Source organism: Sander vitreus, chromosome 11 (genome assembly GCF_031162955.1).
Source record: "Sander vitreus isolate 19-12246 chromosome 11, sanVit1, whole genome shotgun sequence".
NCBI classification, from domain to species: domain Eukaryota; kingdom Metazoa; phylum Chordata; class Actinopteri; order Perciformes; family Percidae; genus Sander; species Sander vitreus.
This window is the reverse complement of record NC_135865.1, coordinates 20,701,296-20,716,979: the sequence shown is the minus strand read 5'-3', so window position 1 is coordinate 20,716,979 and position 15,684 is coordinate 20,701,296. Positions and strand designations below refer to the sequence as shown.

General features: G+C 38.8%; 1 protein-coding gene across 2 annotated transcripts in view; it reads left to right on the top strand.

Annotated features, from left to right (window-relative positions):
* The first annotated feature begins 3,138 nt into the window (after nt 1-3,138).
* The window catches only part of abi3bpa (ABI family, member 3 (NESH) binding protein a), a 34,003-nt gene continuing 21,457 nt past the window's right edge, over nt 3,139-15,684 (top strand). Inside the window, exons 1-3 of one of the 2 annotated variants that reach the window (XM_078262246.1) lie at nt 3,139-3,582; nt 15,237-15,416; nt 15,566-15,634. In XM_078262246.1, coding sequence (XP_078118372.1) covers nt 3,474-3,582; nt 15,237-15,416; nt 15,566-15,634 — 358 coding nt within the window. In that variant the 5' untranslated portion in view covers nt 3,139-3,473. The remainder of the gene's footprint in view (nt 3,583-15,236; nt 15,417-15,565; nt 15,635-15,684) is intronic. The other variant, XM_078262247.1, reaches the window with a different exon arrangement.

The following is a 15,684-nucleotide window of genomic DNA, read 5'->3' as shown; positions in this document are numbered from 1 at the left end:
ACATTTTAGGGCTGATCTTAAGCGAAGATAAAGGAAGAAGGATGTCCTATGGACCTCAAAGCTAGCTCTCAGGTCTTCAAAACTTAACATACCTTCCTCAATGAATAGCTGGTCTAAAGTATAAATACCTCTGTCACTCCACTGGTTACAAACAAAGGGTCTGTTGGTGATAATAGGGCCATAGGCTAGCATACACTTTTTTGGACACACACCTGCGAGGTTTTGCTCTATTTCTCTCCATGGGATTGTAGATGAGGGGTCCATCCACACTCTGAGGGCCCGTAGCTGAAAGGCTCTGTGATATACTTTAAGGTTAGGGAGGGCCAGGCCTCCCGTGTTTGTGGTAAGTTGCAGGGTAGAGTATTGTAGCCTAGGTTGTTCATTATTCCAAATATACTGCCGAATTACGGTATCAAGTTTCTTCCAAAAATGTATTGGTGGGGGTAAGGGGATCATTGTACTTAAGAAATTCACACAAGGAACTATGTTCATTTTGACAACAGCAATCCTGGACCGTAGCGATGCCGGCAGTACAGACCAGTTGGCCAGATCCCTTTGAACACTACTTAGTATAACTTCATAGTTGTCCTGGACAACTTGTTGTAGCGATGAGTGAATGGTGATGCCCAAATATGTAATTTTGCTTTGGGTTGGTATTGTATCACTAATAGCCTGTCACCTGTCTGTTGTTCAACAGAAGAAGATTAGATTTTTTCCAATTGATTTTATAGCCGGAGATTGAGCCAAATTCGTTAAAGATCTTAAGAATTTTTGGAAGAGTCCTCAAGGTCAGATATGTACAGCAAAATATCATCTGCAAATAACGATACTGAGTTGTTATTGGATTTGGATCTGGACATTACATATTTTATTTTGCCTTATGGCCTGGGCTTCAACGGTTCAAGAGAGATCGCAAATAGCATGGGAGATAGCGGGCATCCCAGTCTCGAGCCCCGCGCCATGGGGAATGGCTGTGAATGCAGGCCATTGGTTGAGACTATGGCCGTGGGATTTGCATATAAAGTATGCACCATGTCAATGAATTTGACTCCCAAACCAAGCCTCTCCATTACTTGCCACAAGTAGTTCCACTCTAGGCGGTCAAAAGTCTTTTCCGCGTCCAGTGATAAAACTGCTGCCGTTGTTGGAAGGTTTTTGGCTTCTTCTATTACATGGAGTAATCTGTGTATATTGTCTGCAGCGTTACGCTTTGGTATAAAACCTCATTGGTTGGGGTGGACTAGCTTCTCAATAAAACGTTCTAAGCGGAGCACCAAGACTTTGGAATAGAGCTTAATATCAGTCCCAATGAGACTGATGGGCCTGTAGTTCGAGCACTCCGTAGGATCTTTGCCCTTTTTGTGTATGACCGAAATTAGTGCAGTGTTGGTTTGTTGATGAAAGGTGCCCCTCTCTATGGCCGAGGTGAAAGTTTGTAAAATGATAGATCCTAGTATGTCAAAGTACTGTAATAAACGTTCTGATGGAATTCCATCCAACCCCGGTGTTTTCCCTTACTTAGCTGTTTTTAACACTGATTTTAGTTCCTCTAACATAATAGGTTGACCCAGTTCTTCTGCCTTCTCTGGGTCAAGAGAACGTTCTTCCAACTCCACAATCCTTGCCTCTCTCTTTTTCTTCAAATTTACCGCAAAGGAAAAAGTGAAATCTCTAATAAATCCTTTAGTGGCTTGCCAAATGTACGCCGGGTCCGAAACTGAGTCAGTATTGATTGATATAAACTCCGGCAGTTTGGTTTTAAACTCTGTATCAAAAGTTGTGTTTTGGAGAAGGGAATTATTAAATTGCCACCTTCTAGATCTTTCTCCTAACATATCACAATGGAATGTGGTTATCAGCGCATTGTGATCAGACAGGATTGCTGGTTCTATTGCTATCGTGTGGAACATTGAGGTGACGTGTGGAAAAAAAGGTGTAATCGTTGCTAGTAGGATTGTGCATCCTCCAAATATCTGTAAGATCATGGGATTCCACAACTGCATTGAACATGTCCGATATGTGTTTTTGGGCTTTCGTATGGTTGACCCCTGATCTATCCTGATTTAAATCTAGTACCGCATTCATGTCTCCCCCTATAATTAGTGAATAGTCATTGAGAGAAAGCAATTCATTGGTTAGGCGTAAGTTTTTATCATATGTAGCCGGAGCATATATCGAAACAAAAGCTATCTTCCTACTCATTATCGTGGTACATATATAAGATATCCTGCCTGATAGGTCTTTACTGCTTCTGTCTATGGTGAGTGTGCATTTCCGCGATAGCAACACAATGGAGCCCTTGGTTTTGGTGTCATCACTAGATGAAGCAGTAACCTTGAAGTATCATTTTGTAGATGGTTTACATCTCTTTTACGTAAATGTGACTCTTGTATAAGCGCCACATCTATGTTTTTCCTTCTTAAATAGTCCAGGAATTTAGCTTGTTTGATTGGCCGTTTAGCCCCCTGATGTTAACTGAATCTTCAAATTTAAAAAACATAAAGAATAAAATAAATCCCCTAACCCTCTGAGACCGCAGACCCCCTCCCCTATCTGTAAGATGCGTGACCACATCAAACGAGGCTCGCGCACGTTGGGGATCTTGCTAACATTAGTTGTTACGTTAGCTACAGGCCCATTAGCCGCCATGCTAGCAGATCTCTCTGAACGAGTAGGTAGTTAAGGCGACAACTATATAACTATATTGAAATTTTTGTGTGGTGCACAGATGATTAGAAACCTAGATACTATCAGAATCATGTATACATAATAATAATAATACTACTTAATAATTTATAAAGTTATAAATGTCATACAATATCAAAACTGGGATCTTGAGTGCTCAGTGTCAAACAACAAAAAAAGAGAGAGAGAGGGAGAGAGAGAGAGAGAGAGAGAGAGAGAGAGAGAGAAAGAGAGAGAGAGAGAGAGAGAGAGAGAGAGAGAGAGAGAGAGAGCAAGAGAAAGAATGAGAACATTGAAAAGTGTCAAAAGGCCTCTGCAGATGGAAAGTATACTGCTGGGGACACACCAGACCCAGCAGAGAAAAAAAGAGAACAGAAAAAAAGGCTGAGGAGGGCGGGAAGCTTGGAGAAAACATTCACTCATTTTCCAAAGAAAAATAGTGTGAGATGGAGAGCTGTGGGAGGGTAATGAGAGTGGGTGTGTCCTGCTCTGTCTGTTCCCTCCCTCCATTATAGAGAGGTATAGATGGTGTATGGGCAGCTAGAAGTCCAGTCCGGTGAGCTGCACTAGTCCTGAGAGCCACAAGCTCAGAGAAGTAGTCCAGCAATCCCAGATACACCCAGCCCGACTCCTGCAGCTACAGCACATATTAACTCAACCTGTTAGCAAAGAGTCATTAAATCAGCGAGGTGACACTAATTGACAGCCTCCTGTGTCTCATGCTGAACTGAGCTCATTCAGATCACGGCAGCTTGTTACACCTAAACTCAGAGCCGACCACAGCAGAGATGATGATTGGGATGCAGCAACACTCACACAGCTTTCTGGTCCTTTTCCTTGTGGTCTTCGTCGCTGGGATGGTTCTCTCTGGCCCCTCAACTCCCCGCAAGAGCAGAGGTAGGTAATGTTTGCATCAGTGTTAATGTCTTTCACTGAGAAATCCACGTCAGGAGACACTATTGAATGCATGTACTGTATTTGTTGGTCATCATGGTCTTCTCCCTTTTGTGGGTGCCCTCCCACAGTCTAAAATCCATGCAAGTAAAAGTGAACTTTATGTGATTGCCTTTCTACATTAGCCATTTGATGCACTGATGGCTTTTTTATGGTCTTTCTGCCAAATGCATGCTGGGATATGCTGGAATAACAATATCTTATGTCATAGTTAGTAGGATGAGAAAGGAAGAGAAAGGGTTTTGTAACCATATTGAGACAAGCATTCACTGCAAAGTATGTTGAGTGATGGATACACTTTGACACATATCGTTTGTGACATCATAAAGAAAGTTGGGAGCTTCTGATGTGCAGAAATCCCCAAATACACACATACAGAGCAAAAGTGGCTGACGTATTCAATTAAGTAACAAGTTCAAGTGCTTATCCTTAGACATCATTAGTCCTTTTATATTGATATCTGCTTAACACACCATCATTACTAGTGACATGTGTTTATCATATTTGGCTTTTAATATAGAGGAGGGAGTTAATTCCAGTTTCTGATTTTATTTTAGATCCTGTTCCAAGGTTTTGTTTAAAGAGCAATGCACCATATTTTTATTTTTTATTTTCGTTGAATTGTAAAGAAATGAACCCCATTTTTATATTTTAATTCTATGAATGTCAATCTTATAGTTCTTAAATATATTAAATTATTCATATATTTTGTGACTTCAAGTTATTGAAGCTATTTTGTTCCTTCACTGATGCAATAAAAACAGTACATATTATACACATGGCACCTAAATAGATTCAGTAGGGGATTTGAAAGGGTTCATATTCAATAAGTGGATTTGATTCTGACTATTGAACCCTAAAACCTAAAAGGAAAACCAGCTTTCCTCTCTTGAGCCACCTTTCAGCTTTCAAAACTGCCTTGATTAGAAAGCACTGTTTTTTTTACGATCCCTGTGGTTTATCCATATTTCCCTGAAATGAGCTGAGCAGACATAGTGAAATAGGTCAGTTACTGCTCACAGGTTTTATAAAAGTGTTTCCAGGCTGGGGGTCAGAGGTTAGACTAGTAGACTACCTGATGGGATGACTTTCCTGGAAATGTGCCCCACAAGCACATAACCTGGGAATTGTTTGTATTCATTGCCTCAGGCAAAAGTATTTTATTGTTTCTTTTTTTCCAAAACTTATTACAGCTCTTTATTATGGATTGTTATCAAACCACCTGCAAAGAGTATTTAAGATTAAACACAGACAGTGCAGTAGACGTATCATTTCTGGCCAGAGCTAACCAAATTAGTCCAAAATGTGTTGAGATTATCACTACATCTTTGCGTCATAGAAAACATTAACAACCAAAACATAGTTTGAAGATAACCAGATACCCCCATGTGCAGTGTTTTCTTCTCCAACATTCACAAAGGAAAGACAGACTCACTTCACGTCTGATTAGGATTCTCACGACATTCTTGGAAAACAGCAAATTTCCACAAATTGTTTTCCATATTATCTCACTGCACACGCATGTACACACACACACACACACACACACACACACACACACACACACACACACACACACACACACACACACACACACACACACACACACACACTGAACTCTGTCTTTTCATCTCTGACTTTATGCTTCCCTACCATGCTCTATTTTGTGAGTTAAACTTGGGCATCCTTTGAAGACTTTTGATGGTAGTAAAAGTGATTTGAGGTGATCAGACTGGAGTCGATATAAAGAGGTAAGCACAGTGGAGAAAAGGCTGCTTGTAACTTGCTGGCTGAACTTGGCTTGCAGACAAATCTCAGTGTGCAGCTTTGGGAGCCAGATGAAAGGAAACTCTGTGTTTTTGCTTTGGGAGGAAAGTTGAACGTCTGTATCTCTGTTCTTCTTGGACCAAGGCCCTGGTTTTAGAGTGAAACATGTTATGCAACGAGGTGTGTTTTCTTTCTTATGTCATAGATACTATAGCATAAGACACACGTGTCAGAATTGACAGCTCTAAGCAGTGTTAATGATCTGTACTTATCAAGGCTTTTAATTCCTATTTACATGTGCTCATACTCTTTGTAAGACAAGAAATGATTTGTTACCCCACATATGGCCTAGAAACTGCTGCTCAGCCAGACAAAACATGGCCACATGTCATGTACAGATTATTGAGAAGGAAATATGGAAGGAGAGAGAGATTAGAGGACCAAACAGATACATTCAAAGCACTCTAGGAACAAGGATCAAGTTGATGGAAAGATGGTCGCTGACACATATAGGACGGCAAAGATTGAGTGAAGGAAGAGAGGGATGGGATGGAGCAGCGCCACAGAGGAGGGGAAAACAGCTGTTGCTCCGTCAAATTTGACAGGTTGGATATATAGTGTGAGAGCGGAGGGACCAGCATGGTCTCCGCTAAGGTGGGGGGAAAATGACAGAGTATGATCCAAGGCATGGCTCTCTCCTGCTGGGCTGCAAAGTGAGACCAGAAAAAGACGGGATCAAAGACGCTCCTGCTGAATGACAGTAGACATTCAGGGGGCTGAGTAAACCTGGTCTGCAGGCTTGGAATATACTCAGATACATTGTCACACTTCATTGCGTGACACAGGTGACTGTTTCACCAAGGGGCCATAAACATCCGTCTCTGTCTATACGGAGCTGGAAGCCAAGTTTTCTCTCCCACCTTTCCTTGTCCAGGACAAAACCTGAGAGGCTAAAATACTGTTCACCAGAGCTGCGTTAATCTAATTCTATAGACGTGAAAGTGTGTGATACATGGGAGTTGTATAGCAATATATATTGCACCAATATTAAGAGTATACCCTCATTTTGTTAGGGGTATTTACAGTATCTAGCCCAGCTGTGATGTTCAGCTGCTCAAGACAAACTAACATGACTTTTTTGTGTTACTTCCATCCACATAAACTACCACATTCAATTATACGAAGAGTGGAAAAGTTCTTTTCCATAGCACATTTTGAAAACAAAACAAGCCTTGTAGTCTTGATCCAATGTTTTTTTCCCTCTTTTTTTAGGCTTTCAGATATTTATAGTTCATTAGTTCGCACATCAGAATTAGTGGAAAAGTCTTGAGATGACCTCAGTGTATTTATTCTCTGAGTGTTTGCTTTAATGCAGTCCTCCTCATCTAGACCAAGAAAGGAGAGAGAGAGTGGAGTATGAGAGAGCTGCCAATAGTGGAAATCTGTGGTTTGATAATCAGACAGTAAATCAGGACTCATTGATGCCTAGACATGTTTGCACGTGCACGATGCACGTTATTTTCAAACACCAAAAACACAGAAATATCAATGTTATGCTGACAACCCCATTAAAATACTTCCTTTCCCTGAGGATGATCCATCACTGCTGATGATCCAAGATAGCTGCTCTGCTAAGACAAGATTGAGTTTCCAGTTTAAGGGTGTTTCTGCTTTTCAGGCCAGTAAGATTACATCCTCTGGCTATTAGTCCAAAACAGGATGAATACAACGGTGAAATGTTTATTGAATGATGTGGCATTGGTTATTGCATAATCTGACATGTTTATTGGCTGACTCCTAGTGTTTTGATGGATTTGTGCAGTAATCATTGATGAATTGGTTATGTTCTCTGCATGAGTGTGTCAGACTGCTTATGTCATGAGTTTTAAATGACGGGATTAGTCTTCACTATGAGATTTACAGTATATTATCTTAAAGGGTAACTATCTTTCTTTTTTACCCTGGACCTTATTTTTCTATGGTTTTGTGTGTAAGTGACTGATAGGAACAACAATCGTTGAAATTGGTCCAGTATTAAGCGTGAACGCTGTAACCGGCAGCCACTGACGGGGTGCAATGTAACCCTATGGGGCAAATGTTTAGCGTCAGTTTGGTCCACTAAAAGTGCTGTTTTTGCCACTAAATGGCTTAGATTATCATTCTAAGTACCTGACAACATTATGGAAGGGATCCTTACAGAGATAGACCTTTTTAAAACCTTTTAGAGACCTTTCTGTTTAACCAGAAACAGTTCTGAGGTCGTTAGCGCTAAACCCACCAGACTCCATTTAAAAAAAACGTACTTTTAGCGTGTATAGAGCCAACATATCACATGTTAATCTGTAAACTGTGTCTATTTCAACCAAAACTAGAGTTGTGATGGTTGGAAAAGTGGAAAGACGACCCAAAACAGCTTTTCATAGTTTTATTTTGTTTCTGTCAATTTTGAATGAAGTGTATTTTACGATGCTGAAATTACTGTTTATTTACATGAGTCTGGTGGTTTTCATATTTTTGTAAACATAAATACAAGCTGCACAATTTATTTATTTATTTATTTATCTCGAACAATCAACAATGTTGCAAGACATAAAAAACATGAAATAAAACACAAACAATCAGAATCTAACAACAAAAAACAAAATAAAAATATAAAAGGGATTAGTCCGAGAAGGAGCAGGCGGAAGCAAATAGCTTATTTGGTCCTGCCCCTTATTTCACAAAATCATATTATACAAAGTCAAATAGATATGCAAATACAGCATACAATCTTTCGGTCTTACAATAATTTACAACAATACAATAATATACAACAATACCTTTAAATTACAAATTACAATCCTATGTTTCAGTTTATTATTTTCTGTATTGATCAAGTAATGATGTCTTTAATCTATTTTTGAACTGAATGATATTATGGCTCTGTTTGATGTCATTGTGTCCATTCCATAAGGTCACCCCACAAACTGAAACGCACATGCTTTTAACAGTAGTTCGCACAAGAGGTTGCTTGAACATACAATGACCTTAGATGATATCCCCCGTCTCTTTCATTAAACATTGTACGTACGTTACATGGTAAATTATTTTCTTTAACTTTAAACATCAATTGTGCAGTTTTGAATGTAACAATGTCCATAAATTTCAGCAAATGTGAATTAAAGAACAGATGATTGGTGTGCTCATAATACCCGATGTGATTTATTATCCTAATTGCTCTTTTTTGCAATCCACACATTTTTTTCAAGTTGCTTTTGTAAGTATTTCCCCAAACTTCCACACAATATAACATATATGGTATGATAAGTGTGCAGTACAGAGTATGTAATGTGTTTTTGTTCAAGATGTATCTAGTTTTGCTCAATATGCCAGTACTCCTGGCCATCTTTATGCACAGATATTTAATGTGTGGCTTCCAGCAGAGTTTATGGTCAAGAACAACACCCAGAAATTTATTTTCATAGACTCTTTCAATTGTTTCATTATCAATTGCTATTTTAACATCTCTATTTATAGTGCGATTTCCAAATATCATGAATTTAGTTTTGTTCAAGTTTAAAGATAACTTATTTGAATCAAAACAGAGTTTTAATTTATTCATTTCATTAGTGACCATTTCCAGCGTCTGCTGCAAGTTATCCCCACAACCAAAAATATTTGTGTTGTCTGCAAAAATAGTAAATTTTAGTACATGTGATAATTTACAAATTTAATTTAAGTAAAGGATAAACAATTTAGGGCCTAAAACTGACCCCTGTGGAACGCCACAGGAAATATTAAGACTCGTTGACCGGTGATTGCCCATTTGAACAAACTGACTCCTGTTTTCAATATAGTTTTTTATCCAGTTAAAGGCCACACCTCTTATGCCATACCTTTCCAATTTTTTTAACAGGATTTTGTGATCAACAGTATCAAAAGCTTTTTTCAGATCTATGAAAATCCCCACTGCATAGTTTTTATTTTCAATACAATTTGTTAATCTTTCAACTAACTCAATAAGTGCCATAGACGTTGATCTACCGGATGTGAATCCATACTGACTGTCCATTAGTAAATTGTTTTTATCAATGAAGATATCTAGCCTTTTGACAAATAGTTTAAGTATTTTTGAGAATTGTGAAAGCAGAGATATTGGTCTATAGTTATTGAAAATATGTGAGTCACCAGATTTATACAATAGGATGACTTTAGCTACTTTCATCTTATCAGTAAATGCTCCTGTTTTAAATGATAGATTATATATATGATAGTGGGTCAACTATCCCGTCTATTACTATTTTTACTAGAGACATATCAATGTCATCACAATCTTTGGAAGTTTTATTATTACATTTATTTACAATCTCTATAATTTCCTTGCCTTCTACAGTTCCCAAAAGCAATGAATATGGGTTATTGTCCACATGGTCCATCACAGAGTAATTTGTCCCTGTGTAATTTATGTCTTTGGCCAGATTAGGACCCACATTAACAAAGTAATTGTTAAATCTGTCAACCACTTCATTCATATTTGACCACGTCTTGTCATTCTCATTGAAGTTTTCCGGATAATTAATTTTATTAAGTCCTTTTGTAATAATGGTATTTATTGTATTCCATGTTCTTTTAACATTAACTTTGTTGTTTTCTAGTAATTTGTTATAATAATCCTTCTTACATACCCTCATTATGGTAGTTAATTTGTTTTTATATTTCTTATATTTTAACTCAGATTCTTTCGTTCTATATTTTATGAAATTTCTATAAAGGGTATTCTTTTCTTTTTTACAGGCATTTTGAATTCCTTTGGGCATCCAGGGTGTTTCTGAATGTTTCCTTTTATTACAGTATTGTTTTATTTGACAGTTTTTATTATATAAAGTTGTAAATATGTCTAAGAATAGTTCATATGCCTTGTTAGGGTCAGCGTCCTTCTTTACTTCCTTCCAATTATACTTTATTAGCTCCATTCTAAATGCAAAAATAGTTTCTTCAGTCGTTAATCTCTTGAATATAGTCTCATTACACTCAATTTTCCCAATAAAATTACAGTCATGAGTCACAAAGATTGGTAGGTGGTCACTTATGTCATTGATTAATATTGCACTTAAAGAATTGATTTCCATATTGTTTGTAAAAATGTTATCTATCAGAGTGGCACCATTGCCACGTTATTCTGGTAGGTTTTGTGATTGTTGGAAAAAGACTCAAACTATACAGTGTTTCAATAAACTCTTCCGTCAATATGTGTTTGTTGGGATTTAGTAGGTCAATGTTGAAATCCCCAAATATATAGTTGACTTTATGCTTTACTTTATTAAACATTTTTTCCATTATTTCTGTGACTATTTCAACATTGGATCCTGGTTTCCTATATACACAACTTACTATGACATTCTTCATTTATTGCCCTATTAACTTACATTGTAGCTTGTTTCACCGCTGCCGACTGCAGCGATCTCGCTTAATACTGGACCAATGTCAAAGATTGTTGTTCCCATCAGTCACTTAGGTACAAAAACATAGGAAAATAGGGTTGAAAAAAAAATGGTAGTTACCCTTTAAAGACCATGTAAGTATGTGAGTGGAAATGACAATCATGAAGCCGTCTCCAGAATATGTCCCCATCTCTCCATGACATACAGATTAAATTATTTTAAAACACAGATTTATTGTTGGATATGTCATGGCATAGTTGGCATGTTTGCTGCTCTAAGCATTTCCCTATGATTGGTTATGAACACAGACAGATTATGAGACAATTGGCCCCTGGGCATAGACCCGCCCCTCCGACATAACAGCAAGACCCATAGATTGAAATAGGTTGTTTTGCATCTGTGGTCATTTTATGTTTCTTTTTGGTTGGTTTTTGTCTAAGTGTGGTTGCTTTTGTTATAGGTAGGGTATCGGTAGGGTACAGATTTAATTATTGGCAAATTATCAAGATGTTTGATCAATATCAATAAAGTTATGAATATGGTTATTAAAAACATCAAATCGACAAACAATCAAAACGGGGCACCACCCTGGAAGTCAGGGACCAATAATCAAACTGTGAAACAGTCTCATTAGGTGGTTCCCTTTAAAATACCGATCTGAATTAACTTGGTTAATTTATCTGGTATATTCTAAAGGAACAAAAGGAAGGGTGAATCCAAGCAACGACCTGTTTAACCAGCTTATTACAATAAGTACACAAATAATCACAGACAACTGTTATTTAAAATATAGTAGAATTTATTAACTTCAAAATTATCAATGGCCAATCAATAATCCTTCGATCAATTAAAACCAATATACTTTTTTAACCTACAACAAAACAAATCAAAAACAAACACAGCACGTGATGTGATCTGTGTGTATGAGTGTGGGTGAGAGAGAGAGAGAGAGAGAGAGAGAGAGTGCGAGAGAGAGTGCGAGGAGGAGGGGGTGATGCAACCCGGGGGTTGCTCGGCCACGCCCAGATTAGCCGTTAGCTCATTGAAGCTAGGCTATGTGTTAGCTGCACAAAAGCTATTTAGCCTCAAGAGGGCGGTAGTGGGCTGCGTTGCAGGCTCCAGTTAGCTCTCAAACTAACGTGTTGCTGACAAAGAGGGACACACTAGCTATTTCGCTATGCTGACAGCTGACTCTGTGGTAACAATAATCACACCCTCATCCGTTCCACGGGGATGATATGCAGTGTTTTGGCTATATCACCGCCGTAGTTGACTGACAGAGGGTAGGATTATGGCTCCACTTGTCCAGTAATTAAACTTCCCACTGCGGGGAGTAAAAACTACAGTTCAACACAACTTCAACAATATCGGGATCAGAGATACATTCACAGCCAAACAGATTAATAATCAAAGCGTGCAGCAATAGCACCATATTAATCAGATCATATTAATGGCAACACAAATAGCAACAATAGCAAATTACTCGTTAATAACACACCCTGTTCTAATCTGCCCAGAACACTATACCTCTTACTTTGGATGTGTAGTTCACTTAGTTTGTTCGGCAGATCCTCCGCGATGAACAGAAAGCGAGTTAAAACACGGGTCCGTGATTTAACGAAACAGAAAAGCTCCCTCCAGCAGTTGGATTCTGAGCTCTGTCAGAGTCGACTTGGAAAAACAGGGTAATTTACCATCTGCAGATCTGGTGAGAGAAACAATCTTCTTCACCGGGACCCCCTTTTTGTAGAATCACCCAAATACTAGCTATGTAGCTCACCTCGGCCTGCTGGTTGATGCTGTTGACTTTTCGGCAGCTACTGACGTGTCTCCTGTTTAGTAACGAATCACCGAGGGGAAGAACAGGGTTTGTCGGGCTGCATTCGCTTATATCCTCCTTGTTGCAGTTCTTAGAACTTACACCAGCCTACCATGTTTCTCCTCATGTTAAATGAACTTTCTCCATTTTAGAAACCTTTTTCACGTCGAGGTGTGACTTTTTAGGCTTCAGGTTTGACTGAGGGCCGTCCCTTTGTCTGAGAAGCCATGTGGTGGCCTCCTGTGCCCCATTTGTCTTGGGGTCACAGGCTCTTTGCTCAAGATCAGCTTGAGCACATTGTTTGGTTCCAACACTTTGCATCTCTTAATGGTCATGTCGCATCTCTTGGTGGTCGTTTCATCAACTTTCCAACAGAAGTGTTAACAGTCACTTTAAACAGAGGCTCAGTAATCCATCCATGGTTAGTAAGGGTAAGATTATGGATTCAATTATCCTTTAGTTACATGTCTTTTGATGTGGTTGTAAATCTTCAATGATCTAATTTATTTGACTTTGTCAGAGAGTCATCAGCAGAGCTGCCTTCAGGAAGAATTTGGATTCAAATAATCAATCATTATTTTTCCTCACTATTTAGCCACACAAACACACACAAGATGGCTTTGCAGATTTTTTTTTTTATTCTGGAAAGCTAAATGTCAATAGTTTTTGTACTGTAGTTGATTGATTATCAGGGCTGTGAGTGGATTTGTTTAAAGCTTCATTCATTTTACTCTGGAAATACTGATAAGTCTAAGCGGTGTGTGAGCCAAATGGGGGTCGTAGGACCGAGCCAGTGCTTGCTTGTACTGGAGTTTAAAATGTGCTGCCAGAAGTTTCCTAATGTTTCATATGCTCTGAGCCTCTCTCCCTCTGAACCAATCTCCCTTGTGTTTTATTGGAAATATTGATGGAAGAAACAAAACAAATGCAGTTTTGATAGGAAACACATAGCTGGAAAATCCTGAGGGTATTTTTCAAATCCAGGGCTTCCCCCTCTTTCACTGTCAGTGTCTGTTTTGGCCTCTGGCAGCTGTTGGCAGTATTCGTCATGCAACGTTCCACTATTTCATTTAATGCTGAAATATGAGCCAAGGACATGCTGTGGAGAGTATCAAGTACAAGCCATAATCCAGGCAGAAAGTTCAGTGTTTTAAACCTCGACGACTAAGACGGGTGTAGGTTTAGGCCCCCATAAATTAATTTGTGATTTTCACTGCGTAAACATGATAGAAACAGACTATGGAATAGAATTGAATTTATGAATGTGACCTTAATTCTATTTGGATTTAAAAAGGACTTGAATTAATGTATTAAAACTTGCTTTATATGATAAAAACAGAAATACCACGTTGTAAAAAAACAGGCTTTAATTAACAAAACTGTATATCTTTCTGTTACCACTGTTCACTATTTATCATCCAAGTCTGCACTGGTGTGGTTATTGTTTTACATGTGCATTGGCCAACTGTCATTAATCAAACTTCTGGCCCAGCTGCACTCATCTGAGTTTTGTGATGTTTATTAGCACACCTGTTAGAAACTGGCTAATTGTTTAACGCCCTGGTTCTTGGATCATTCCCATCAGACACACACCAATCACAGCCATTCTCACATAAAGGCGGTCCTTTTTAAATATGACTCCCTCCTCACTGATCCCTGATACACTGAAACTCTGCTATTGCTGACCAAGACAAAGTCAGATCTGGCAGAAGATGTGCAGTTTCTTAAAAAGTGATGTCAATGTGTGTGTGTGTGTGTGTGTGTGTCCTAATCAGCAGAGCCTGGGTACAGATATTTGATGAGGACAGGCATCAAAGGGTGGTTCATAATAAACCAAAGCCAACATGACCTGTTCTGAGGACATTTCTGAGCACAGGCACACATTAAACCCGCTAACACCCCTAAAAGCTTCTTATTCAGTTAGAGACCCAATAAAAAGTGTTATTAGGTACTTCTTCAATTGTTGTGCTAGCTTAATAAACTCCCTATTATTAGCTTCCACTTAGCATCAACTTACACCGTAGCAGAATTTTAACCAGCAGCAAGTCTTCTTTGACTGCATGGACTCCCTGAGTGGACGTCTGAAGTGATGGAGGACAGAAGTGTCACAAACTAGACGTAACTCTGTGAAGTCTTCCTCACAAACTTTTCATTCTGCTTAAAAAAAAAGAGAGAGTAAAATGGAAAAAGATTTCCCCATTTTTGTGCTGTATTTATTTCCTGGTTGCTGTCTGTATGGATTAAGTCTCACTTTTTGTGACATTGTTGTATTTGTGGCAGTTGATATATATTTTGAACTTAAGTTCTACAATATTAAACTCCATTTCCCATGTATACTTGCATGAAAAAGCCCAGGTGTGCTCTATTTGATGTCATTAGAAGCTCTCAGACTCCTTTTGTAAAACATTTGCCATGGTGAAGGTCTATAATGAGCAAAAGCTTTGTTCAATCTTAAAGTACTTGCATTGGACTAAAGTGTGCAGAAACCTTTACAGGGCCTTCTTGCAACTTACTGTGTCCTATATCATGTGATGTGATATTCTCAAAATCAGTGTTTAATGGAACAGTTGTGTCTTCTCCTGTCTCCCCAGTGCGACGTCAGAACATGAAAGTCCGTATCAACGCCACAGGAGACACCATCGTGATGACGTTTTTGCGTCCCAACCCTGACACCAAGCTTGAAGGTTACATCCTGGGCTACGGCAGCAGCATGTTCTCCAAACAGTTCATTCAGCTGCCTGAGAACGGACAGCCGTATGAGACTGAGTTTGGTAAGAAAGGCTGTTGATATGTCCACCTAGAGATGAGGAACAGACTGCTATTATGCACATGTGAATTGTATTTTGACCTTTTTAGTCATGCCTAAAAGAGAGTGCTTAGAGGATGCATAACCTCTAGTTTGCTCCTCTGCTGTGTTTAGATGCTGAACCCAAGTACCTTATCGCTGTACAGCCCATCCCAACCAATGAGGTGAAAAAGCAGTGCACAGGTAATTCTTCTACAGGAATGTTATAAAAAATATTCATCATCAAGGTGACG